At 48.9% G+C, this 27,367-nt stretch overlaps 1 protein-coding gene across 1 annotated transcript; it reads right to left on the bottom strand.

Annotated features, from left to right (window-relative positions):
* Window positions 1-12,922: 12,922 nt before the first annotated feature.
* LOC144890835 (ribonuclease H-like) lies at window positions 12,923-13,321 on the bottom strand. Its single transcript, XM_078772688.1, has one exon. It carries the CDS (start codon window positions 13,319-13,321, stop codon window positions 12,923-12,925), a length of 399 nt encoding a protein of 132 aa, XP_078628814.1.
* Window positions 13,322-27,367: the final 14,046 nt, after the last annotated feature.

Raw genomic sequence — 27,367 nt, forward strand, 5'->3', positions numbered from 1 at the left:
CAGCCACAGCAAGCCTCTACATATCAGAGGCTTAAGGAAGAAAGATTATTCTCGCATAAATACAACATCCACGTCGTTATTAATAGTGTTTGCTGTTATGTAATTCTCTGATACCTTGGCAGTGTCACTGTTTGCCACAGCTTCTAATTGCACTATATATACTGTACATAGCACATTGCATACATTTTTTTGCAGGGATTCTGTATTTAACATTGTGCAGTCACAGTATGTAGCACTACATGTATAGTTTACGCCACACACTACATGTATACACACTGTATTTCAGTTTGCAATTCCACTGCATATACTGTATGTACAATTTGCGGTCACACTGTTTATACATATTTATATTTACAGACTTGGCATTTAATATGGAATATTTTTTTGTGGGGGTGAACTTACTTTTCAAGATGTCTTAGAACCAAAAGTTCATTGGAATTATGTTGAAATTATTCTAGATTTTGTTAATGTGACCTTTAAAAGAAAGAAAAACCACATTTGACATTTCGAAACAAATAAAATGATCCTTGAAAGTGATGTAAACTGATATCGAACTCAATTCATGGACAGTACTGTGTTAAACTTCTGTACGTTTTCCATAAGTATCTCTTTATTTTGCACATTAGCCAAAATTTTTTTTGCAAAAACAAAAGTTAAATTATGACTGGGATTACGGACAGTAAAATTACAGTTCAGTTCTTCGTGTAACCCCCACGAGCATTCAGGAGAGCACGTACACATTGAGGCATGCTGTTCACGAGATTTGCCAAGGTTTGGACAGGAATCGCTTGCCATGCAGTGACAATAGCCTGCTGCAATTCACGCACAGAGGTCGGCTGCTGGTCCAAGTGGTCGATTTGACGCGTTAATTCTGCCCACAAGTTCTCTATCGGATTCATATCCGGGGACATGGCAGGTCACTCCATATGCTCTACACCACAGTCAGCAAGAAAGTGTTGGATCATGTGAGCACGATGAGGCCGTGCATTGTCATCTTGGAAGCCAAAGTTTCCTCGAAAGGCTGCACGAGCAAATGGAAGCAATGTTTCTTCCAGAATGGCCCTGTACTTGAACTGGTTCAGGTTTCTATTCAGAACAACCAGGTCAGTTTTGCCCCCTGCATGAAAAGCAGCCCAAACGGTCACCCCACCACCTCCAGCTTGGACTCTTGGCACTATACAATCTTCGTTGTGGGCTTCATGCGCATGTCTGCGCACTCCGACGTGGCCATCTTGACGATAGACCAGAAATCTAGACTCGTCACTGAAGATCACGTGATTCCAGTGTCCTGGCTACCATTGACGGTGCTGTCTGGCCCACTGCAATCGGCGCTGGCGGTGTTGTCTGGTCAGGCGTGGCTTTCTCAGGGGACGCCTGGCACGATAGCCTGCTTGAACCAGTCGTTGGTTGACTAGCCTTCTGGATACAGGCACATTTGTCAGTTGCTGCCACCCAGCCCTAAGCCGATTAGCTGACTTGGTACGGCCATTGCTGGCTAACCGGTGCAGCTGGCGATCATCCCTCCTTGTGGTTCTGCGGGGACGTCCTGGCCTCGGTATTAGAGTCGGGACACCCCTCTGAGCATTTCGTTTCAGGATCTTTGACACCTGACCTTGAGTGATGCCATACTGCCGAGCAATAGCACGCTGTTTCATGCCGTAATTTCGTAAAGCCACCACTCCATGACAAACAGCATTGTCGAGTTGACAGACCATCCCCAGAGGAAGCGGCAATAACTTTTGAAGACGTGCAGCAGTTGTTTTCCACTAATACAGAACGCAACAACCCTTGTATACCCGACTGTGAAGCCAATCATCAAATGCACCTGTCCGTACATTTTGCCACACCACCTGTGATATAATCCTGTTGTTGACTTCTTGCTGCGACAGACAATCAGTGACATGGTTCTTTTGACAAATAAATCACCAAAGTGTAAAAGAAACCCACCAGATTGATATACTGAGTTAAGAAAGTAAACCCAAGTCAAGAAAAAAAAAATATTCCATATTAAATGCCAAGTCTGTATATACAGTGGCTTCAGAAAGAATTCACAACCCTTGACTTTTTTCACATTTTGTTGTGTTACAGCTTGAATTAAAAATATATTAAATTTAGAATTGTATTTGTCACTGATCTACACATAATACCTCATAATGTCAAAATTGTTTTTTTTTAGAATTCTTTTACAAAATAATTTAAAATGAAAAGCTGAAAGTCAAGTATTCTACCCCTTTGCTATGACACTCCAAATTGAGCTCAGGTGCATCCATTTTCCTTTGATCATCCATGAGATGTCTCTACAACTCGATTGGAGTCCACCTGTGGCCAATTCAATTGATTGGGCATACTTTAGAAAGAAACACACCTTTCTATATAAGGTAACGTAGTTGACAGTTCATGTCAGACCAGAAACTTCACTATGACATCCAAGGAACTGTCCGTATAACTCTGAGATAGAATTGTGAGGAGACGTAGATCTGGGGACTGGTATAAAACAATTTCTAGAGCATTAGTCAGGTTCACTATGTTTTTTCGTTCAAAATTTTGGTAGATTAGCAAAACTATACATTTTTGGAATATTCAGAGCATGAGGAATCCAAAAATTAATGTTTACATTTGCGTAGACACCTTTGCGAAAATGACACTCAGGACAGAGATGAAGATCTGTAAAAGCATATTCCTGAACGGTATAGACCTCGTAGATCCTGTGTATAGGACTTATAGTTCAATCTGATACTACCTATAACTTCCTATAACAACCTATAACTTCAAAGGACTTGCAATATCATGTATTATGTAATACAGTTATATCACAAATATAAAGACAATGGTTTTCAATTACCTTTGTTTGTTGCTTTTCTATAATCCTGAGCACTATTTTGAGGCCTTTATTGGATTCCTTGACTCAGAAAACATAGGATTAGCATATTTAATTAAGTCTCTAGGTTGACTAGAAGCCGAGATCGCGCAAAATATGTATTTTATGGCGGCCATTTTCAAAATCCAAAATGGCGGCCATGCAGGTGTCTGTGCAAATGCCAACATTGATTTTCAGATTCTCCATGCTCTGAAGATTCCAAAAATGTACAGGTTTGCTAATCCCAAAATTTTGAAAGAAATTATATTTGTTAACATAGTGAACCTGACTACATTGAAAGTTCCCAAGAACACAATGACTTCCATCATTAGGAAATGGAAAGAATATGGAACTACCCAGGCTCTTCCTAGAGCTTGCCGTCCGACCAAACTGAGCAAACCGGGCAAGTAGGACCTTGGTGAGGGAGGTGACCAAGAACCCAATGACCACTCTGACAGAACTACAGATTTCTTGACTGAAATGGGAGAACCTGTTGGAAGGACAATAGTCTCTGCAGCACTACACAAATCTAGGCTTTATGGGAGAGTGGCCAGACAGAAACCATTCCTAAGAAAAAGGCACATGACGGCACACCTGGAGTTTGCAAAAAGGTATGTGGTTATGTGAAAGACTCTGCGAGCATGAGGCAAAATATTCTTTGGTCTGATGAGACAAAAATGGAACTCTTTGGCCTGAATGCAAAGCGCTACATTTAGCAGAAACCAAGCCCAGCTCATCACCCGTCTAACACCATCCCAACCATGAAGCATGGTCGTGGCAGCATCATGCTATGGGGACACTTTTCATCGGCAGGGACTAGGAGACTTGTCAGGATCGAGGGAAGAATTAATTTAGCCAAATGCAGGCAAATCCTTGATGAGAACCTGCTTCAGAGTGCAAAATACCTTAGACTACGGCAAAGGTAAGTTATGTTGTATTATAATAAGTTATGTTGGTAAGTTATATTTGCAATATCTATGCAAAGTATTGTTCCAACAGGACAATGACCCCAAGCATTTTCAGTTTTGACATGCGTGTCCATGTACCCATAATTTTTTTTTCTTTTTTTTGGATCACAAACACTCCTGGGAGTTACCGTAGTTTGATTTATTGAAATCCGTTAATCCGTTCTCAAGTTATAACACGACAAACAGACAGACACGGCTCCTTTTATAATATAGGTTTTGTTATTATTACAGGGGATTTATATGCCGTAGGCTACATATGTTCGCCATCAATTCTGGTCGCCATCTTTTTATCAATCAGATGCTAGGCAATCTGAACACAACACAATATAATATAGTGTTGGAAGGTGAGGATAGATGGGCCATTTTCACTTTACATTAAAACAAAAACTGTTACTCTTTTATCTTATTATAATGGAGTCTCATTCAATCCCGTTTTTCATATCGACTAGTACACCCACTCACTACGGGAGTGGCAGAGGGTCATGCTATTTTCCTTATTATTATTGCCAATTATTATTACTATTGTGTTGAATCAGGTCATTGAAAAGATCAGACTGTGACTCACTATTCTAAATTCCCGATACTAAAATGTACTTCCATAAGGGTGTTTTATGGGGAGGGTGACAGGGATTTGGGGCAATATCCCAAGTCATAAAACCCCTTGCGGAGTGTGGATATTGTTTCGTAATATCATTAATACGAGTATTATGCTATTATCATAAGTGTTATTACTTTTGTAATGAGAAGTGGCTTTGGAAAAATGCCACGAAAAATGCCTTGGAAGAACTCTACGGAAGCGGCAGGAAGTGTTATTAAATATTATGGGCGTAATGAGTGTTATTAACCCTGTGGGGTACATAGACCACAGTAGATCTATGATCAGGTGTGTTTGTCAGCGTCACAAGCATAGACTGATGTCCGGATTCCTTCAAATTTCTTTCAGTTTAGTGTTAAACAGCATTAGCGGCTGTTTAATAAGGTAATCATACGTGTTTGTGGTTTATAATATTTTTACTTCTGGTAGATGCCGTTGGGCCCACTGAATTGAAAATATATAGAACGCTCATACTCCGTGAAAAGTGTAGCCGCCGTGTCGCCATCTTGGTTAGCACGACTCAACCGACTCGCTTCGTGGATCTCGTTTGTTTTGAACGTGTCCCAGATTTTAAAAGCCAGACAACTGTTAAAATGCCATTTTGTGCGGCAATAAACTGCTCCAATCGGTTACGGAAGGGTTGTGGAAAGACGTTTCACAGCTGTTTCAAAGACGTTTAATTCATAGTCCATAGTGCTATGGAAGTTGTGAAAAGGAAAGGATAAAGGAAAGTGTTGAAGTGCGGTGCTACGCGCGCGACTTGCTACCAAGGAGGAAGCGGACAACGCGGTTAAAACAAAAGTGTCTTTATTGACAAGAGGTCACTGTAGCACTGGCGCACTCCGGGCTGCGCGCCCGGTGTATATCCTGAGGCCACGCCTACCCCTCGGGCGTGGCCGCCGCCCACTTGGTGCGCGGAATGATGTCACCATGCAAGTGGGCTTTCGTGTCCGCAACACGCACCCCCCAAGAATTCCCGCGCACCTGGAGGGCCAGTTTGCGGGGCAAACGGATGACCCAGCCGAAGCGCCCTCTGGCGACCGGCGGCGTCCGGGGTGCAGGGATGCCAGATGGGATGCCCCCGGCTGTACCCGGGATGGGTCCCGGACCGGGGGGCGGCGTGCCGGCAGTGCTGGGCGGTGCCGGGGGTCCGCCTGCCGGGGGGCGGCCCCGACGCGGGGGCCGAGCCACCGGCGATGGGTGGTCCACGTCGAGGTGGGCCGGCTTGAGTCGATCCACCGAGACGCGGTCGGGAGTACCGCCGATGTTCAAGGTGAAGTATTTCACCCCGGTCTCCAGCACGTGGAAAGGCCCGTCGTACGGGGGCCGCAGTGTTGTCCGGTGGGCGTCGTGCCGGACGAAGACATACTCCGCGGTGCGAAGCTCCGGGGCGACGTGCATGGGTGGGTGCCCGTGGTGCGCCGTCGGCACCGGGGCGAACCTCCGGGCGGTCTCCTGCAGCGCGGAGCGCTTCTGCGCCGCGGACCAACGTGCCGTGGGGTCGGCGAGGAACTCACCCGGCACCCGCAGCGGTTGTCCAAAGACCAACTCTGCCGCGGATGCGCGCAGGTCCTCCTTGGGCGCCGTCCGGAGGCCCAGCAGGACCCAGGGGAGCAGGTCGACCCAGCCGCCGTCGCGGAGGGTGGCCCGGAGCGCGGCCTTCAACGAGCGGTGGAACCGCTCGCACAGGCCGTTAGCCTGGGGGTGGTAGGCTGTGGTGCGGTGCAGCTGGACCCCGAGCCCCCGCGCGACCGCCCCCCAGAGCTCCAAGGTGAACTGGGGGCCGCGGTCGGACGAGATGTCCGAGGGGGCGCTGAACCGGGCGACCCAGGTGGCGATGAACGCCTGTGCGACGTCCGCCACCGTCATTGACGCCAAAGGCATGGCCTCCGGCCACCGGGTGGTGCGGTCCATCATGGTCAGGACGTGGGTGAAACCCCGCGAGGGGGGCAGAGGTCCCACCAGGACCACGTGAACGTGGTCAAACTGACGTTCCGGCACCGCAAACGGGGCCAATGGGGCCTGGGTGTGTCGGTGCACCTTCGCGCGCTGGCACACGAGGCACGTCCTGGCCCAGCTGCGGACGGCCTTCCGGAGGCCATGCCAGACAAACTTGTTGGCGATCAACCTCTGGGAGGCCCTCGTGCCCGGGTGGGACAGGCCGTGGATGGAGTCGAAAATCCGGCACTGCCAGCCCGCGGGCATGATGGGGCGAGGCCGCCCGAGGGAGACGTCGCACCAGAGGGCCATGCCCATGCCGTTGAACGGCACCTCGGTGCCGCAGAGGCCCGTAACGGCGGTCCGCAATGCCTGGACGTCGGGGTCGGCGGCCTGGTCCACTGCCATCCGGGCATAGTCGATGCCGAGGTGGACCGCGTGGGCAATGGACCGGGAAAGGCAATCCGCCACCGGGTTGTCCTTCCCCGCGACATGCCGGATGTCCGTCGTGTATTCGGACACGGCCGAGAGGTGACGCTGCTGCCGGGCCGACCACGGCTCGGCGACCTTGCCCATCGCGAACACCAGTGGCTTGTGGTCGACGAAGGCCGTGAACGCACAGCCCTCGTGCAGATGGCGGAAGTGCCTGACCGCCAGGTGGAGCCCGAGCAACTCGCGGTCGAAGGTACTGTACCGGTGTTCGGGCGGGCGAAGCTGCCGGCTGAAGAACGCCAGCGGTTGCCAAGCTCCATGCACCCATTGCTCGTGCACCGCGCCCACCGCGTAGTCCGAGGCGTCAGTGGTGAGGGCGATCGGTGCAGGCGCCGGGTGCGCGAGCATGGTGGCGTTAGCCAAGGCGAGCTTTGCACCCACGAACGCCGCGTCCATCTGCTCGGTCCAGGTGACGTCACATTTGCCCGGCTTCCCTCGGAGGGCCTCGTGCAAGGGGCGCAGGAGCTGGGCGATGCGGGGCAGGAAACGGTGGTAAAAGTTTACCATGCCCAGGAACTCCTGGAGCCCCCTGATCGTGCGGGGGCGCGGAAAACCCTTCACTGCCTCCACCTTGGCCGGTATGGGGACGGCCCCGTGCCTGGTGACGCGGTGCCCCAAAAAGTCGATTTCGGCGACACCGAACCGGCACTTGGCGGGGTTCACGATCGGGCCGTGCTGGCCCAGACGTTCGAAGAGCGTGCGGAGATGGTGTCGGTGCTCTTCGCGGGACGCGCTTGCGACGAGGATGTCATCCAGATAGACGTAGATGAAATCCAAGTCGCGCAAGACGCTGTCCATGAGGCGCTGGAACTCCTGAGCCGCATTCTTCAAACCGAAGGGCATCCGAAGAAATTCGAAAAGACAGAACGGCGTGATGACAGCCGTCTTCGGGATGTCCTCCGGCCTGATGGGGACCTGGTGGTAACCGCGTATGAGGTCCACCTTCGAGAAGAAGGACATATTCGCCAAGCGGGCGGAAAAGTCCTGAATATGGGGGATGGGGTAGCGGTCGGGGGTGGTGGCATCGTTGAGACCTACCGGCGGTAGTCCCCGCATGGTCGCCATCCCCCGCCGGGCTTGGGCACGATGTGGAGCGGCGACGCCCAAGCGCTCTCGGAGCGCCGCACGATGCCGAGCCGCTCCAGCGTAGGAAACTCCGCTTTAGCTACCGTGAGCTTCGTCGGCTCGAGGCGGCATGCCCGAGCGTAGACCGGTGGCCCGGCGGTGGGGATGTGATGTTTCACCCCGTGCTTGACGGTCCCCGCCGAGAAGGTGGGCCTTGTGAGGGCCGGGAAACGGGCGAGGAGGCGGGTGAAATCGTCCGCTGCGGGAAGCGTGCAGATGAACCTGGCCGGGTGTGGAAATGGCACCAGGAACCGAACCGCTCAGCAAGCCGCTCGATGAGCCGCTCCGTGAGCTGCTCAACGAGGCGGGCAGCGCGCAAGCGAGCGAGCTGAACGTCTCAGCCTGGACAAGCCTTCTGTGCTTGACGTCGACCAACAGGCCATTAGCACAGAGGAAGTCCGTGCCGAGCAGTGCCATAGGCACGTCGGCAGTCACGAACGACCATCGGAAAACCTGCCCTCCGAACCGCAGAGAAAGGCAGCGTTTTCCGTATGTGCGAATGGGCGTACCGTTGGCAGCAAGCAGCGTGGGGCCCTGGCCCGTGGACTGCTTGTCGGACGAACCGGCGGGAATGACACTCACCTGCGCTCCCGTGTCGCACAGGTAACGGCGCCCGGATAAGGTGTCTGTTATGTACAGGAGGCTGTTTAATCGGCTGGCGCTCAGTGCCACTACCGAGGGCCGGCCCGGGCGTTTCCCGACCAGCCGAATGAGCACGGCGGGCGACATTGCCGAGCCTCGTGGCCGAACCTAGTGTGGCGAACCAGGTTTGCGGCGAAGCCAGAGGCCGCGGTTTCTGCGGTGGTGGTGGGCAGGGCGTGGCGGCCGCCACGAGGCGCCCCTCATAGCAGGGGTGGGCACCCGCAGGAGGTTCAGTGGCTACGCAGTGCGTCGCGTAGTAGGGGTGGGCACCCGCAGCAGTTTCGGGCTCGGGAGCTGCTACGGCCGCACCGAAACTCGCCTGCGTGTCCAAAGCCACATAGAACTTGTCGGCCTCGGGCGCGAGTGCGCGGGGTTCCGTTGTCGCGGAACCGGCCAACGCGAAGCATACTCGTGCCGGCAGCTGGCGTCGAAATAACGCCCGGAATAGAGCGTTCGGGGTTGCGTCGCCCATGAGCGACAGCATATGGTCCATTCGGACCGACGGTCGCGTGTCACCGAGCTCGGGGAGGTCCAAGAGGCGATCGGCCCTTGCGTCCACCGTGAGGCCGAACATGGTGAGGAGGAGACGCTTGATCGCCTCGTACCTGTCGTCGGCCGGTGGATTCCTCAGGACCGACACGACGCGGGCGGCCACGCCGGCCCCGAGGGAGGCGACCATGTGGCAGTAGCGTGTCTCGTCCACCGTGATGCGTCGAAGCCTGAACTGGGCTTCGGCCTGCAGAAACCAGATCTCCGCCTGAGCTTCCCAGAACTCGGGGAGCTTTATCGCTACCGCGTTGGTTGCCATGGCTGTGGCGGGTTCGGGTGGTCATTGACGGCTGACCAGAACGTCGGAGGTCACCAATGAAGCGCGGTGCTATGCGCGCGACTTGCTAACAAGGAGGAAGCGGCCAACGCGGTTATAACAAAAGTGTCTTTATTGACAAGAGGTCACTGTAGCACTGGCGCGCTCCGGGCTGCGCGCCCGGTGTATATCCTGAGGCCACGCCTACCCCTCGGGCGTGGCCGCCGCCCACTTGGTGCGCGGAATGATGTCACCACGCCAGTGGGCTTTCGTGTCCGCCACAGTGTTGTAGTAACTGTGACAGGTTTCCTATTGAAAAACGATCGTACAAAAGGTGAATAAACGCAATCGCTTTTCACTCTGAATTACATGCAAACGCATGACGGAAATCACCATCGCCCAGCATCGAATGCCAACCAAGATGGCGCCCGGTAGCTACATCTCCATCTGTGTGGTGTGAATGGCAATGGTCATTCTATATATTTTCAGTTCAGTGGTTGGGCCGTTGCTCCCATGAAAACGCCATTATAAGCTATTTATAAACGTTGACTCGACATTTGTTCAAGGAGGAAAAACTCCTTGGGGAGGTGGGATATTATTGGTGTTAATATTGTTTTGTAATAACATTAACTTTGTGCTATTATCATTATAATTGTTATTAGAAGCGTCCTCGGAAAAACGTCACGATCAAGCTATCTTAACATGGATATACACCTCAACAAGCATCCCCATTGGTGGGGAAAAACCCCTTCAGCGGAGAAAAAAAACCCCTTGGGGAGGTGGGCAAAAATGAATTCGCTACAACCTTCATTGTGTGGCCCTTAGTCCTCCTGGAAAGTTTGGTGTAGATTGGATAAGTAACGACCGAATGTATCGTGGTCAGAAATCGTCAGACAGACAGACAGACAGACACCAAATTGCGTATTTTAGTATGATTATCTATCTATAATTCCAGTAATCTCTGTGTGTTTGTTTGTACGTTTGTTTGTTTGTCTGTGACCGCTGTTTCTCGACAACCACGGGTCCGATATACTTGCAACTTGCCAGGTATATTGCTGGGGACCCGAGGATGTGCCTTTTCAAGGTTTGAAATTAATCGGACAAGTACTTACCGAGCTATGGCGATTTAGCCGTTCGCCGTTCGCTTTGGCGTTGCGAATGGACCAAACCATTGCATGTAAATAGAGGGGGGGGTTCTGTGGTCGTTGCGAATGGACCAAACCATTCATGTAAATAGAGGGGGGGGGGGTTCTGTGGTCGTTACTGCCACGTGGTTTCAAAGTTTTTTTTTGTTGTTGTTGTTTGCACGCATGTTTTTTTGCACCCACGTACGGGCACGCCCTAGGATGTTTACACACACACACCCTTACACAAATTTTTTTTTTTTTTTTTTTTTGGCAAGGAACGGGCACCCACGTACGGGCACGTCCTAGCTTATATATAGTACGGGCATGCCCTAGTATTCAGAAAACGTTTGCTATATTCAATACTTTTTCTTTCAAAATTTCCATTTTATTCATATAATTAATACATTGCCCTATCAAACAGTATTTCTGATTATACACCGCCTTTTAAAGCATCACTAAGCATAACGCTCAACTTGCAAACCAATGAGAAAAGGATACGAACAAAAAATCAGCTGAGATTTCAATAATAGATTACATTTATTAAAGTTACTTTTCAATGTATTTTCTGTTAATACGTGTTGGCTGAAACACTTACCATCTATTTATTACGTGAGCAAAAATGGTAGAATTCCCCTCTTCCCCCTGCCCTGTTTTCTCCATATGTGAGGGGTGAGGGCGGACTAGAGTCCCTGTATAGAGAGAGTTGCGACATGAAGAGTCCGAAAAAAATTGGTCACGTGGTTGGTGGACGCCATGTTGTTTGCTGTCCGATCTTCGCGTGTCCTGGCCTTGCATTGAATACATACGAGGAACGCTATATTTTATTGTCTGGCTTTGTTTGTTGTCTCTAATAATACTTAATACAACAAACAACAACAACAGGCATTTTAAGGCCATTTTCCCTGCAAGAGCAGGGGTTTAGTCTACTTGCCAAGCCTATAGAGCCCTCTTGTGAACCCGGAAATGTTGAGTACCCCAACGTTTTAAGTTAGAAATGTACAGTATGGGTCCCCAGCACTTAGAAACTGCCGGATGCTGACTTGCATATGTTGGGCAATTAGCAAAATTAGCATTAATAGCATTAACATTAACCTCGATGATGGTTAAACTGCTGAAATCTCGGCTCTCCGCTCACCTTCACTCTTTCATTCCTCTTTTCTCCCGCCTCTGGAACAAACTCCCTCACTCCCTTCAATCCCACTCCTCCCTCCAGGTCTTTAAAACAGCTGTTCACCACCATCTCTTATCTTCCCCCATCCAAAACCTTGATCTTTTCTACCCCCGCTAATTCACCCCAGATCCACCTTGTTTGAAATTCCAACTTCTTTCCTGGAAGTCCTGGCAGTGTCCATATGTTTTATACCTCTCCCACTGCCCCCTTCCCACGCCCCCCCCCCCCAAAGCCCTCGCCCTCTCTCAGATCTCTCGATGTCTCCATGTCTCTCGGTCCCTGCTCTCAAATGTTGTGTTTGTGTCCTTCCCCCTCTCTCCCCATCTTGTCTACCGCTCCCTATGTTATATGTTTTATGTGTCGGTTTGTCTTTCTGTGTGATTAATGTTCGCTCTTTCACGAGCCTCGATATTGTATACAAAAAAAAAAAAAAAAAAAAAAAAAAAAAAAAAAAAAAAAAAAAAAAAAAAAAAAAAAAAAAAAAAAAAAAAAAAAAAAAAAAAAAAAAAAAAAAAAAAAAAAAAAAAAAAAAAAAAAAAAAAAAAAAAAAAAAAAAAAAAAAAAAAAAAAAAAAAAAAAAAAAAAAAAAAAAACCCTATCAAACATAGGCCTGGGACACTGAAATTTCTGTTTCGCTCTATTGCTCCACTTTTATTCACAGGTATTAGAGGTAACAAAGGCAAGTACCATACCAAACGAGAATAATATGACTATGGGTAAATAATATCCTCAAAATTAAAACACAAGTACGTATACCCAAAATTATCAGAGCTGAAAAATAACCCGGTCCCAAGGGGGCTGGATGAGCCCCCCCTTCATCTGCGGCAGAGCCACTCCACCACCACCGTAAAACCTGGGGCATACCATGTCCTACACACTGTACTTACCATTCCCCCTTAACTCGTATGGCCATGTCCTTGCGCCAGACGAGCAAGCCAAGGCAATAGGCCTTTGGGGGCTACCATCTTACCCTGTCACACCCATAGTCTGTTGTCTGTCAGTTTTTCACAGCCGGCTTTTGTCCATGCTGCTTTTTCTTCTCTGGTCACCGCTTCCTGTCGGGCAATAACACCCTGTACCATGCGGACCTCTGCAGACACCTTCTGTAGGTACTGAGGCATCTGATGTACTGCTGGTAATTCAGCTGCATATTTAGCTGCTATGTCCATGGTAGCGTTCCCCTTTGTGACATCAACCGTTGCCTAGGTGTGGCCTTTACACTTAATGATAGCTATCTCTGGTGGAAGCTGCAAGGCTTCAACCAATTCCGCTATCAACTCACCGTTTTTCACTGGAGTGCCGGCTGAGGTGAGAAACCCACGCATTTTCCAAATGGCCCATGTATTGTGTGCTACACTCCAGGCATATGCTGAGTCGGTGAAAATATTTACTTTTTTCTTTTCTGCTATTTTACATGCCGCGATCAGCGCACACAGCTCCACCTTCTGTGCTGAGAATGTGCCTGGTAGTCGTGCTTGTGTCACCACCTCATGGTCCATGCGCACTGCATAGCCTACTCGCATTGTACCATCTGGGGCCCGTGCAGCCGATCCGTCTATGTACAGTACAAGGTCCGCGTTGTCAAAAGCAACGTCTCGCATGTCAGCGCGTGAAGCCGTAGTGACGTGTATTACCTCATGACAGTCGTGTGCATTGCAATCATCTTGTGTCGGCAGTAGGGATGCTGGATTGAGGGTTGTGCATTTCTCTATTATGATGTTATTTGCATTTATCAGTGTAATTTCATCTATCTATAATTCCAGTAATCTCTGTGTGTATGTTTGTATGTTTGTTTGTCTGTGACCGCTGTTTCTCGACAACCACGGGTCCGATATACTTTAAACTTGCCAGGTATATTGCTGGGGACCTGAGGATGTGCCTTTTCAAGGTTTCATATTAATCGGACAAGTAGTTACCGAGCTATGGCGATTTCTTTACCAAACTCCGCAAGCCGTTCGCTTTGGACCAAACCATTGCATGTAAATAGAGGGGGGGGGATTGTCACCGTACTCGCAAGCCGTTCGCTTTGGACCAAACCATTGCATGTAAATAGAGGGGGGGGGGGATTGTCACCGTACTCGCAAGCCGTTCGCTTTGGACCAAACCATTTCATGTAAATAGAGGGGGGGGGGGGATATAATTTTAGATATAGTGTATATATAGTACGGGCATGCCCTAGTACTTCAAAGTCCGATATGTTGATAAATGCTGCGACTGTGCCTGCAATAGAATTGCCTGTACACTATTGGGTGCTCGAAGGATAAGTAGGTGTCCCAGCACGACTGCTTCCATGCGCTTGACCGCCCATGCTGCCGCCGCCACGGATTTGAGATACGTCGGCAATCCTCGCGCTACCGTGTCTAACCGTGAACTATAATATGCCAGGGGGCGCATCTTTGAACCATGTCGCTATGTCAGCACTGCTTGGGCAAACCCCCCTCTTTCATGCACATAAAATACAAATGCCTTATTATAATCCGGGAGTCCTAATGCTGGAGCATCTGCTAAAGCCTTTTTGAGGTACTCAAAGCTATTATAATCGTTCTTCCGTCCACTCTACCTGTGCAGATGCATCTTTGAGCACTGAATCCTGCATGTAGCGTGAGACGGGTGCGAAATCGGCTATCCATTCCCGACAATATCCCACTGTCCTGAGGAACTGGCGCATTTGACGTTTCGTCCGCGGCTCAGGGGTGTCTCGAACTGCCTCGGTGCGTTCCCTGGTGAGTTCCCTCTCTCCCTCTCAGGGTGTGGCCCAGGTAAACCACACTGTGCTCGCAGAACTGTAACTTATCCTTATTAACTTTGTGGCCCTTTTCCCCAAGCCCTGTTAATAAGGTGACTGTGTCCGTCAAACATCCCTCCTTGGTGGTAGACCAGATTAGCAAGTCGTCAACATACTGAATTAATGTCGATTGTGCCGGAAACACCACGTCTGCCAAGTCTTGTTGCAATGCCCTAGAAAACAATGTTGGACTATCACAAAACCTTTGAGGTAACGCGCTCCACATATACTGTTGACCCTCATATGTAAATGCAAACAAAAACTGAGAGTCTGGAAGCACAGGGACGCTAAAGAAGGTGGAACACAGATCGATCACTGAGAAGCATTCTGCCTCCGGAGGCACTGTCGTAAGAAGGGTGGGGGGTTGGGTACTACAGCGGCAATTCCTTCGATGAACTTATTCACAGCACTCAGATCTTGCACAAAACGCCATAACATCTTCCCGGGTTTCCTTAACGGAAGGATCGGCTGGTTACATGGGCTCTGTGTTACAACCACGACACCTTGCTCCAGAAAAGTGTCGAATACCAGGACAATACCCATCGTGGCCTCTGGTCTAATGCGGTATTGGCATACCTTAAGGTAGGGTCCGACCCTACCAATGGTGACTCATACGGGCATTGCTTGGTGGATCCTCCCGACGTCATTTTTTTTTTTTTGGTATACAGAGTTGAGGCTTGTGAAAGATGTAACATTTATCAAACAAACAAATCAAACAAACAAGCAAACAAAGTATATAAAAAGGGGAGTGGTCGACAAGATGGGGAGAGAAGGGGAGGAAGCACACAAACACAACATTTGAGAGCAGGGACATCCAGAGATGTTTAGGAGGGAGAGGGCCTGGGGGGAGGCAGGATAGGTATAAAACGCAAGGACACCAAGGACTTCCGGGAAAGAAGACAAAAGTCACCTCAAAAAAAGTGGATTTGCGGTGAAATTAGCGGGGGTAGAAAAGATCAAGGTTTTGGATTGGGGAAGATAAGAGATGGTGGTGAACAGCCGTTTTAAAGACCTGGAGGGAGGAGTGGGATTGAAGAGAGTGAGGGAGTTTGTTCCAGAGGTGGGAGAAAAGAGGAATGAAGGAGTGAAGGTGAGCAGAGAGTCTTGATTTTGGCAGTTTAACCATAAGAGGGTTGCAGGCAGATCTTGTGCGACCTGCAGGAATATTTGGGGGACAGAGCCCAGAGAGAGCTGGGGGAGCAAGGCCGGAGAGGAGTCGGTAGAAGACGGAAAGACCACCAACCTGCCTGCGGTGAGTAAGTGAAAGGCCCTCGGAGATAGCGCCATCGTGGGAGATTCCAATGATTCTGAACACTTTGGTTTCAACAGCGTGAAGACGAGCTAGGTGTGAGGCAGGAGCACCAGCCCAGAGGGGAGAGCAGTATTCCATTGAGCTGCGGATGAAAGCCTTGTATGTGGTGAGGAGCTCAGGTGTGCCAAGGAAGGACTTCGCACGACGGAGGATGCCCAGTCGGCGACTGGCTTTGGAGGCCAGCTTGGAAATGTGGTTTTCCCAGGAAAGATCATGGCAGATAGTGAGACCCAAAAGCTTGAGTGACAGAACTTCTTGGAGAGGATTATTCAGAAAGTAGATGTGAGGGTTGTCCAGTCGGTCTTTTCGGAGAGACATCGTAAGAGTGTGAGATTTGTCAGGATTGAAAGACATGTTCCACTTGTTTGCCCAGTCTGTGATTTTGTCCAGGTCTGCAGAGAGTGAGGAGGCTGCAGACTGCCGATCTGAGGGATTAGGAATGGAGCGGCAGAGAGTGGAGTCATCATCAAAGAGATAGAGAGGATTTTCAAGAGAGTCAGAGAGATCATTGATGAAGACCAGAAAAATCACAGAGCCCAGAACACTGCCTTGGGGAACTCCAGCCTGAACAGGAAGAGGAGATGAGAGAAATCCATTCAGGGCCACACGTTGACTACGACGAGAGAGGAAGTCCGCCAGCCATGTGTGGAGATTTCCATGGATACCAAAGGAGGAGAGTTTGGTGAGCAGAGCGGGGTGCCAGACCGTATCGAAGGCACGTGATATGTCGAGGGAGACAGCTCTAATTTCCTCTTTGGCATTGAGGACCTCCATCCATTGTTGAGACAGCAGAAGCAGCATGTCCAGAGTAGAGTGACCTGGTCTGAAACCAAATTGATGATCAGAGATCAAGCCATTGGAGAAAAGGAAAGATTTCATATCCGAAACAATGATGGATTCCATGACTTTGCTGATAAATGGGAGAAGGCTGATTGGTCTGTAGTTGCTAGGATCTGTTTTTGCACCTTTTTTGTGCAAAGCGGTGATGTTGGCTGATTTCCAAGCAGATGGCAGTTGACCTTGAGCAAAAGAGAGGGTGAAGAGAACAGAGAGAGGGAGTGAAAGAGCGGAAGAACAGGATTTTAGGACCCGTGGGCTGATGCCGTCGGGTCCAGTTGCAGAATCAGAGTCGAGGGTTGACAGAAACTTTTCCACCTTGTCAGGAGGAAAGGACACGGAGTCCAGGAGCAGCTGGGTACGACTGGGTGCGGTGGGTACAGAGAGGGATGCGTTTGGGACACAAGATTTAGAGGCAAACACAGAGTTGAGGCATTTAGCTTTTCACGTGCGGAGTCAGCTGTGTGAGCCATTTGAGGTAAGGGAGGGGATGGAGGGGAAACAAACACCAGAAACAGATTTGACCAGACACCACCAGGATTTGGAAGAGGGAGACAAATATGAGAGTTCGGTCTTGAGAACGGAGAGATATTGCTTCCTGGCTCTCCTGAGGGTGGACACACACTTGTTTTGGGCTTTGTGAAAGGAAATGAGATTTCCTTCCATTGGATTTGCTTTCCAGGAGACGAAGGCAAGTTGTTTCTGGGCAACAGCCTCACCACAAGATTCCGTGTACCATGGATGGGAGGAAGGGTATGACAACTGACGACGAGATGGGATAAATCTGTGCATGAGAGAGAGCAATTTACTTTGGAAGAATTCCCAGGATGAGTTGATGTCAGAGGTGGTAGAGATGGGAGACCAGTCCAGATGATTGATGGCTGCTTGAAGACCGTGCCAGTTGGCCTGAGTGAAATGCCAGACTCGTCGACGCTGAGGAGGCTCCCTGAGAATGGTCAGAGAGATGTCCACTTTAACAAGCACATGATCAGATGAGCCGATTGGAGCAGAATAAGAGCAGCAGTCATTTTCAGGGAAGTTAGTCATAACCAAGTCCAGAAGAGAAGATGCTCCGTTGATTGAGATCCGGGTCGGAAAATTGACAGATTGTGTCAGTCCCAGTAAGTCGCAGAAGTCCTTTGCTGAGGATCCATGGCTGGTGAGAGAGGTACCCACACCCAGCCAACTGGCATGGTGACAATTGAAATCACCACATATGAGGAAGAGAGAGTTAGGATGAGTAGACAGAAGTTGGTCCATATTATCAGACAGCGAGATGTATATGGTCATCACTGTTTGGTGGATGGTACAACACACATATGAACAAGAGGTGGGAGCGAAGGGGAAGCCGTAGCCAGAGGTATTCCTGGGGGTGAGGTGGAGAGCGTGCAGTGCAGGGCGAGTGAGGAAGAGAGTTTTTGATAAAGATAGCAACCCCACCTCCAGGACGAGGCTCAGGTCTATCATACCGGAGGAGGGAGTAGCCCGGGAGAGATACTAAGGAATCAGAGACATCATGAAGGAGGAAAGTTTCTGTTAAGCAGATCACGTCTGGTTTGACAGAAGCAACCTGTATGGAGAGATCAGTTGAGTTTGAACGAATGCCCCGGATGTTTGAGGTCCATACCGTTAATGAAGAGGAAGGGGGGAACATCAGATACAGAACAGGGGGGAGGAGGGGTAGGGTAAGAGGTGGAAGAGGTAGGGAGAGCTGTTGAAGGTGTGTCAGAGATTTCAGAATAGCTCGGAGAAAGGGAAGGATGGGGCGGACAAAAGGTTTTATGGTGATTGCGTGAGGCACAATGAGGTGTTATTTGAGGAGGGGGAAGAGCGAGGCAGAAGGTTGGGGGAGATGGAGGTGAGAGTTGGAAGGGGGAAGAAGCGGGGAGGATGCTTTGAGGAGGGGGAGTGAGAGGGGGGAAATTGAGAAGAAATGAGGGTGGGGAGATTTGAAGGGGAGGGGCGAGGGGGGAGTTTAGGAGGGAAGGGACAAGGGGAGGGATTTGAAAGGGATGGGATATGGGGGAGATTTGGAAGGGAGGGGTGAGGGGGGAGTCTAGGAGGGGAGGGGCGAGGGGGAGTCTTGGGGGGAGGGGTGTGGGGGGAGTTTAGGAGAGAAGGGGCAAGGGGGGAGATTTGAAAGGGATGGGTGATGGGGAGGATTAGGAGGGGAGTGGCAAGGGGGAAGATTTGGAGGGGAGGATTGATGGGGAAGATTTGGATGGGAGGGGTTATGGGGAAGATTTGGAGGGGAGGGGTGAGATTGGATTTTAGAAAGTGTACGATTAATGGGAAACGAACATTTATTGCAAAATGAGTTTTTTTGTGACCTTCGAGTCAAAAATACATTTAAGGCGCTGGAGGGAGGATGGAGTGCAGGAGAGTTTAGGGAATGTAGAAAAGAGGCACTGAAAGAGATGGAATTTTTTTGTGGGATGAATAGATTTGGTGAGCAAGTCGAAAGCAGCCTTTTAAAGAAGAAGAAGAAAAAGGTGTTATAATATACGACGGAATACAGAACTTGAGGGGAAAGTGTAAACATTTTAAGGTTAATAACAGTGAACGTTAACAGTGAACAGTAATAACAGTAATAACTGTTATTACAGTAACAGTAATAACAGTGAACATCGTTCGAAGAACGAACGAATAAGAACGAATGAGAACAAAGAATAAGAACAGAGAAGGAAATGTTTTTTTTGGGTTTTTTTAGTTGATTTTAAACAAGGAAGTAGGCTATGTGGTGAAAAGACTGGGAAAAGCAGAGAACGAAAGTTATTGGAGCACAAACGACGGACCGCTGAGAGGAAAACAAAGCCTCAAGGTTGGACACTGTACAAGGCCTCAAAAGACACGACACGAATTTACACGATTTTCGTGTAAAGGTATGAAAGATTTGCACCGAAAATCTTCCTCGGGACACACGATACGTACAACACCATAAAATAAATACAGTTATAAAGATGGGAACAATTACTTAACTTCGATTTCGATGGAGAGCGTGGAGAGCTGCGAATAAACGAAAACCTCGCCGGCAAGACCGGAAGCGGAAGCCCCGAAGCATTATCGTGCTTCGTCCACAGTCGCGGATGCACCTGTTGCAAGTGCTCCCATTAGCCATCTGTGAAGTCTCGCGGAACCTTTTTCTCAATGGACTGTAGGATGACATGCTCCAACACACCCATTATTGTCTGCCACATCCCCGTCCAACAATCCCCCTGCTGATTTGCCAACTTAGTGATAGTTCCCCCATTGGCCAATATGGTTTCACCCATCCAGTGCTGCTTTAATCTAACAATCATCGGCTCTATATCTTCCGGCCAACGCCCCATCACACTTGTTCCTGAAACATGTGGAACCGAAGAATTTTGAAGTTGTATTAATCCCATTTGGGATGCCGTCAACTCTACCTCAACCCCGATACCCTCCAGTCCTATCCATACATTTCCTAATGTCAAGTTGGACTGACACCCCAACTCTTCCTCCACCTTGCCTGCATAGTCCTCGTCCATTCCCTCTGAGTCATTGTATGCTGTACAATGCAATGGATAAAAATTTCCGCGGGGTTAATTTGTTGTTTCCCCCTTACATTCCCATATTTCGTCGATCTTCATTACCTGCTGTACTACATGTTCGATTGTTTCTCTGACATCAGGGGAAATTATTCTCCACCACCATACCTCTGGGGTGGGCTGCATCAACATGCATAGAACCTCTGACCTATTATCATAGGGCATTTATAAATACACCCAATCCGGGGAACAGCGCACTACACAGCCTAGTTTACACAGCAAACTCGTCCCAACAGATTTACCGGAGTGTTTGCAGCCAAAAGGAAGGCGTATCGCTCCTCCAGTTGTCCACATTGTATTGCTAGTTCTTCCAACAACAGAATACTTTCGCTATGTCCGGACACTTCAATTATCTTTATCTGCTTACCTGACTATACGGGCCGGTGCCAGGTAAGGCACCAGCCCGTATAGTCGAACGCGTAGCCCCTTTATCTACTAAAAATTGCATTGGCCTACCATTTATCTTCAGATTATAGGTTGGCTCATGTGAAGGGGCCTCTGTCAGGAGGGGGCAGACTGTGAAGGGGCCGCCCCTTCTCCAGTCAACATTGTTGTGGACCAGGGGGATACGACAGGCCCTTTCCCTGCATGCCTTACCTCCTCCACCTCTGGCCACCCTGCTTCCTTCAAGGGCAATCCCTTTTCCAATGTCCCACCTGTCCACACTGGAAATATGTTCCGAATGGCATGGGGCACGGAGGGCACCACCTGCCCTGGTACCTGCCCCGTCCACTGTGGGGGCACCTCAGGGTACCCTCTCATGGCCTTATTACGTGGGGCCAGCCTACCGCCAGCCTCACCTGGCCATCCTGGGCCGAAACCTTCCGGCGGAAACCCTAGGGTCTCTGTACCATCACTATCTGAATCCTCCTGCTGTTTTTTGCCAATACCTGGGGGGCCCAAACCTTTCTGCCCCCTCCCCCCGCCATTCGCTCTTGTATCAAAATCTGGTAACATCTCTTCCTTTACCTCAACCTTGTGTTCTGCCCTAGCTTGACATTGGTTGGCGGCCGAGCATAAGTCATGCGCTCTCTTTGCCCGCCAATCGAGCATCACATACTTGTAATGTTTTCGGACAGGGGGTAAAAGTCCTTCCATGAACAAACTTGAGAGCAGAATTTGCGGAATAGTCGCTACATCTGCGAACCCCCCATGAGTTACTAGAGCGCCTGTGTTAGTCGGTCCAAAAAATCACTGACCCTTTCATCCTTTCGCTGGGAATTTTTATAAACCTTATCCCTATCCCAATCTTGGTCAGGCGGCAGAAGCTCGTCCCGTATCGAATTGAAAAAGGTATTGACCTGGGCCTCCCATACCCCTGCTTCCTCACCTCCCGCTCGATCCTCTGGCCAGTTGGCAGTTAACTTCGCCTGTCGCCAAACTCTGCTTGGAAGCACGTGGTTGCACATTATCCCTACGTCCCGGTGGTTAAGGCCGTGATTCACAAACCATTCAACTAACTTCTCCCTCACTCGGTGTGGTTCTGTTAACAGGGACTTCATGGTTCATTCCATAGCTGTCAACTCGGTTTCCTTCCATGGTACATGTACAGTATGCACAGCCTGGATCCCCTCCGAATTTGGGGGTCTCAGCCCTATTTCATGCATTGGCATAGTTAGTAGGGGATTTTACATTTGCCATTCCCAATGTCACCCCCGCAACCGAGGGGTATGTAGCGAATGAGCTACCAAACGGGTTTGTGGGGGAGAACGGTGAAAGGGTAGGGATAGGGACAGGGAAAGGGGGGTAGGCAATGGGAGGAGGGTCCGAACCCTGGCCATCGGAGCTGCAGACACCGCTGCCGAGGCTACCGATTCGGGCCCTTGCCCTGGTTCTATTATTTGGGCCAGTTCTGCAATCAGGGCTCGTTAGGGATTCCCAGCCACTCCCGTCCCCAGCGGGGCCGGTCTCCCTTGTGGTTCTGTGGTCTCCACAGGTATCACTCCCTGTTGGGGAGGCCCTGCCGCACCTACGTGTCGTACTGCCGGCAGCATCTGTTGCACTTCCCCCTATGGTATCCTTTGCATTTTGAAGGCTTCCCCTCAAGCTGGCCTTTACAGATCGATCCTCTCGACAGAGACATTCCTCAGCCCACCAGCCAAATGATTTCCAATGTGCCTTAGATTTAGTGATCACTTTCTTCCCCTTTCGGCTCAATACTTCGCGTAAATTTTCAATGCACTCATGCTGAAACATCCCCTCAATCGGGAATACCAATCTGTTATTTTTGCTACTCCGCATCCATACATTCCATAATTCTATATCCCTTACAGCTTTTCCTCCATGCTTTTTAAACATATACTTTGCGGCTGGCCCATCCTCGCGGGGATTTGGACCACCAGATGTTCCTTGTCCATTACCCATCTTGCTGGTATTATTTCCCTTACTCCACCACCCATTAGGTTATAGGGGGCACCCCTTATCTGCCCCCCCCCTACTGAAGGGTGCACGGCAATACCCACAGAGTGTTGCCATCGTTCAGGTCCTCAAGCCAGAGTACCCTCTCTGCCCTCTCAGCAGGGTGTCCCGGGGGCATTTGCGAGTGTACAGACTGTCTTTCAAGCCTGCCTCTTTGAAACACACGCAGATCCTCAATTCAGGTCCTCAAGGCAGAGTACCTTCTCTGCCCTCTCAGCAGGATGTCCTAGGTGCATATGCGAGTGTCCAGGCTGTTAACCAAGTCTCCTGGAAACTCTCACAAGTGCTTGGGCCCCAAGCCACTTGAATATTACCTCCATATCTTTAACAAATCTCTGCACCATGTCCGTTCCCTTTACCTTTTATTCGGATCCGCACCAGAGATCAAACAAAGACAGAATCCTTCCCTCAATGGTGGCAAGTCACCGTTTTACCAAGAAAGTTCTCACATCTTTATAGGGCACCCGGAAACCTTGCCGCCACTGAGCAACGACGCCGCCTCTCTCCCCTATAGGCGGAACCCATCCTCATTGCCATCTTTGTCATGGGTTTCCAATTCCTGCCCCCAGAATGAGCACCTTGCCCAACTCGAACAGTGTACAAGAGGTTTATTATAGATAAGAATACATGCATGGAAGATGTTGGCGTGGTGCATAAGCTAGTAACACCAAATGAAACATCACAGTGACATCATGGTCCTCCAGAGCCGGCCCCCAACATCTCAGCGAGCCAAAACCCGTAGTCGGCTTAATGTACTTTCCTCAAGGACCAAGGAACTCAAAACAACATCCTTTGTTCATCCATTCCCAAAGACACAGACTGCTGCCCCAAAGGAGAAACTGTACAATGTTGACAGGGCAGGATAAGCCTCATTCGGAAAGAATGTTTTGCCAAGTCCAATCATGGGATATTGTGTCAACAGTTTTTCAAAGTCCGACAACCAGCCGCCAGGAAAATATGTCACAGTGTCTTTAGCCTCGAACACTGCTGCCCCCGTCAGGATAGGGACTTCATGAAATCCCCTACATATTCACCTGTCCAGGATATAACAGGTTTGTATGCATATTATGGGCTTAAGTGTGACATCCATGCCTACGTGCCCTTTTCAGAAAGTACTTTATGACTTCTCGTCCATAACGCGCCCATCAAACACTGGAAAAAAAACAAAAAACATGCATCACATTAAGACCATGGGACTCCCCGGTTTTCGCATGTTTTCGACCACTAGCACCCAATAAATTATGTATTGCCTGCCCACCATGCCATATTTGACGATATCTTACAATGGGGGATTATAAGACCGAGATTATCCAGCAGGTGGTCTTCACCGCTACACAGCGTACCCTAAAAGACATCTGGGGATTGGCGTCCTTGTGAAGATTACTGGTCCTTAAACAACACGACTGTTCCAGACCGTTACCCCATTCCACATATTCAGGATATTACGGCTACACTCGTTCGTGTATACCATCAGATTCCAGTGGATCCAGATGACATACCAAAGACAGTAGTTACCACACCTTTAGACCTGATTTAATTCCTTTAGATGTCGTTCGGCCTATGCAATGCCACACAAACATTTCAACATTTTATCGATCAGGTGTTGCAGGGATTACATTTCTGCTCCTTATATCGATGATATTATAATCACCAGTGCAACGGCAGAAGAACAGCAGGAACACCTACCTCTCCTCTTCACCTGTTTGCAGGTATTCAGCATCGTAATCAATCAAACAAAGTGCATATTCGGTGTCCTGGAGTTTAATTTCCTCGGCAACTGTATTGACCACTCAGGCATCCGTCCGCTCGAGGAGAAGATTTCCTTTTATCGTCATCTCAACACAAACTGTGATAGTTTTTGGGCCTCGTCAACTTTTACCACTGATTTGTTCCAAACGGAGCCACAACAGAAAAGCCTTGGAGAAAAGGATGGGACAGGAAGGGAAATTGTGGAAGGGGATGTTACTCGCAGGAGTCTCCTCAGAAGGGAGTGGAATATGCAAGGTAAATTTGCATGGTTGTGACAATTTGCGGGAAGGCAGAGGTACCAAGACGTGCAGGGTCATGTGGGGGCTCCATGGAGTATGCACGACAGACCACTAAGCATGCACGGAGGGTCAAAGAGTAGCTCATTGAGGGTAGATTTTTGTTTGGAGAAGGGCACCCTGGGAGCAGGGTTATGCCGGCCCAGAGAAGGCCATGGGCCCAGAGGTGCAATCCAGACTTGTGGGCCCATGTACCAAAGGATTGGTCCCGGGGTGCCAAATGCCAGGGAGTGCTCCAGGGGAAAGCCAGAGAAGGCTTCCCAAGAATTCAGCTTGGAGCAGGTAAGCTCAGAGGTGGCCCCAGTAGCTTGGCCAGTCAGACAGGCAGGAAGCTTGAAAAAGGGAGCCACACTGCCCTGCCCCAGTATTGTGTCGGAGCAAAGGGAGAAAAATTGAGGTTGAGGCCCAAACCAGATAGAGCACCAACATGCAGAGTGGCAGGTAAATTTGTCACTTAAAACCACTGTAGATGGGGAGTTAAAGTTAAATGAAATGTGTTTTGATGATACTACAATAGAGTGGGGATGCTCCCCCTTCATACCATTCTTTATGTCTGTGGCTGCTGGGCATAACATAGAAGGGTAATTGGCCTTTGCATGGACCCACTGCATCCCAAATTGTTAGTGTAAGATGAGGAATGCCCCCCTCACAATCAGGCTACAATGCCTGTGAGCTATGTCAGGCCATGCCTCCTCATTGTTTTAGTCACCACACGTGCCTTGATTCTCCTTCTGGGAGATAGAGGAGTTAATGGGATTAGAGGCCCTGGGGGTGATAGATTAGCCGATAAAGGTTTAGAAGAGCAGGAGCCATGGATTAGAGTAGAGGGATTTCTAAGGTTAGAGTTAAGTTAGGGCTGAGGCTGGTCTCCCTAGACGAATATACTTGCTGCCACCACACACTCCTGCTCCCACCACCAAACACCATCAGCTGGCTCATACCATCTGCTGTGTGACATTGAATTTGGACTTCCAATTTGCACGGTATCATGGCTATTGGGCAAGATCCACTTTTTCCACCTTTATTTACACATTATAACGCACAACTTCCAAGTGTAAAAAAAATTCTACAAATTTAACAAAATTAATTAAAAATACAAAACTACAATACAGTATCTTTGTTGGATAAGTGTCCACCCCCTTTATAATAGCAATTGTAAGTTAGGTCAGGTGTAACCAATCACCTTCAAAATCACACACCAAGTTAATTGGCCTCCTACTGATTTAAATTGTAGTTCTAATTATTTCAGAATAAAATGAGCTGTTCCTGTAGGGTTCCTCTGCTGGTTAGTGCATTTCACAGCAAAAACTCAACCATGAGCACCAAGGAGCTTTCAAAAGATCTCCGGGATAAAGTTGTGGAAAGGCACAGATCAGGCGATCGGGTATAAACCTATTTCAAAGGCCTTGAATATCCCTTGGAGCACAGTCAAGATAATAATAAAGAAGTGGAAGGTGCATGGTACAACCAAGGCCATGCCTAGATCAGGCCGTCCTTCCAAACTGTATGACCAACAAAACAGGAGACTGATCAGAGAGGCCACTAAGAGGCCAATGGCAACGTTGAAAGAGCTGCAGGCCTTTTGGCAAAGACTGGTCATTGTGTGCATGTGACAACAATATCTCAAGCACTCCACAAGTCTGGCATGTATGGTAGTGTGGCAAGAAGGAAGCCATTACTCAAAAAAAGCATACCTCGAGTCCCATTTGAGGTATGCAAGATATGTAGCAAAAGGTTTTGTGGTCTGACGAAACCGAGATGGAACTTTTTGGCCTAAATTCAAAACGTTGTGTTTGGCACAAACCTAACACAGCACATCACCCAAATAACACCATCCCTACTGTAAAGCCTGTTGGTAGCAGCATCATGTTATGAGGATGTTTTTCATCAGCAGGGACTGGGGCACTTGTCAGGATAAAAGGGAAAATGGATGGAGCAAAATACAGAAAATTCCCAGAGGAAAACCTGCTGCCCTCTACAAGAAAGCTGAAATTGAGATGGAAGTTCACATTTCAGCATGAGAATGACCCGAATATTACAGACAAAGCTACACTAGAGTGGCTAAGGAGCAAACATATACAGTCACGTGAAAAAGTAAGGACACCCCATGTAAAGTTTTGACTTTTTCAACATATTTCACCATACAGCTATTTGATCTTCATTTCAACAATATTGATAGATAAAGGTGATATAATATAACAAATATCATGAAACATTTACATTTTGGAGTCCATTGTATAATTTCAATAAACATAAATGCAAATTTCGCATGTGGAAAAAGTAAGTACACCCTTGGCTCTAATAGGTGGTATTGCCCCCTTTGGCAGAAACAACCTCAAGGAGGCGTTTCTTATAACTGTCTACCAGTCTCTGACATCGACTGGGAGAATTTTTTGCCCACTCATCCATGCAGAATTCTTTCAGCTGTGCGATGTTTGAGGGGTTTCTTGCATGCACAGCTCGTTTCAAATCCCCCCACAATATCTCGATGGGATTTTGATCCGGGCTTTGACCTGGCCATTCCAGAACCCTCCATTTCTTTCTTTTCAGCCATTCCTTGGTGGATTTACTGGTACTAGGGCATGCCCGTACTATATATATGCCCGTACTATATATATATCTAAAATTATATCCCCCCCCCCCCTCTATTTACATGAAATGGTTTGGTCCATTCGCAACGC

The sequence above is a fragment of the Myxine glutinosa genome, chromosome 2 (assembly GCF_964187855.1).
Source record: "Myxine glutinosa chromosome 2, kmMyxGlut1.1, whole genome shotgun sequence".
Lineage (NCBI taxonomy): Eukaryota > Metazoa > Chordata > Myxini > Myxiniformes > Myxinidae > Myxine > Myxine glutinosa.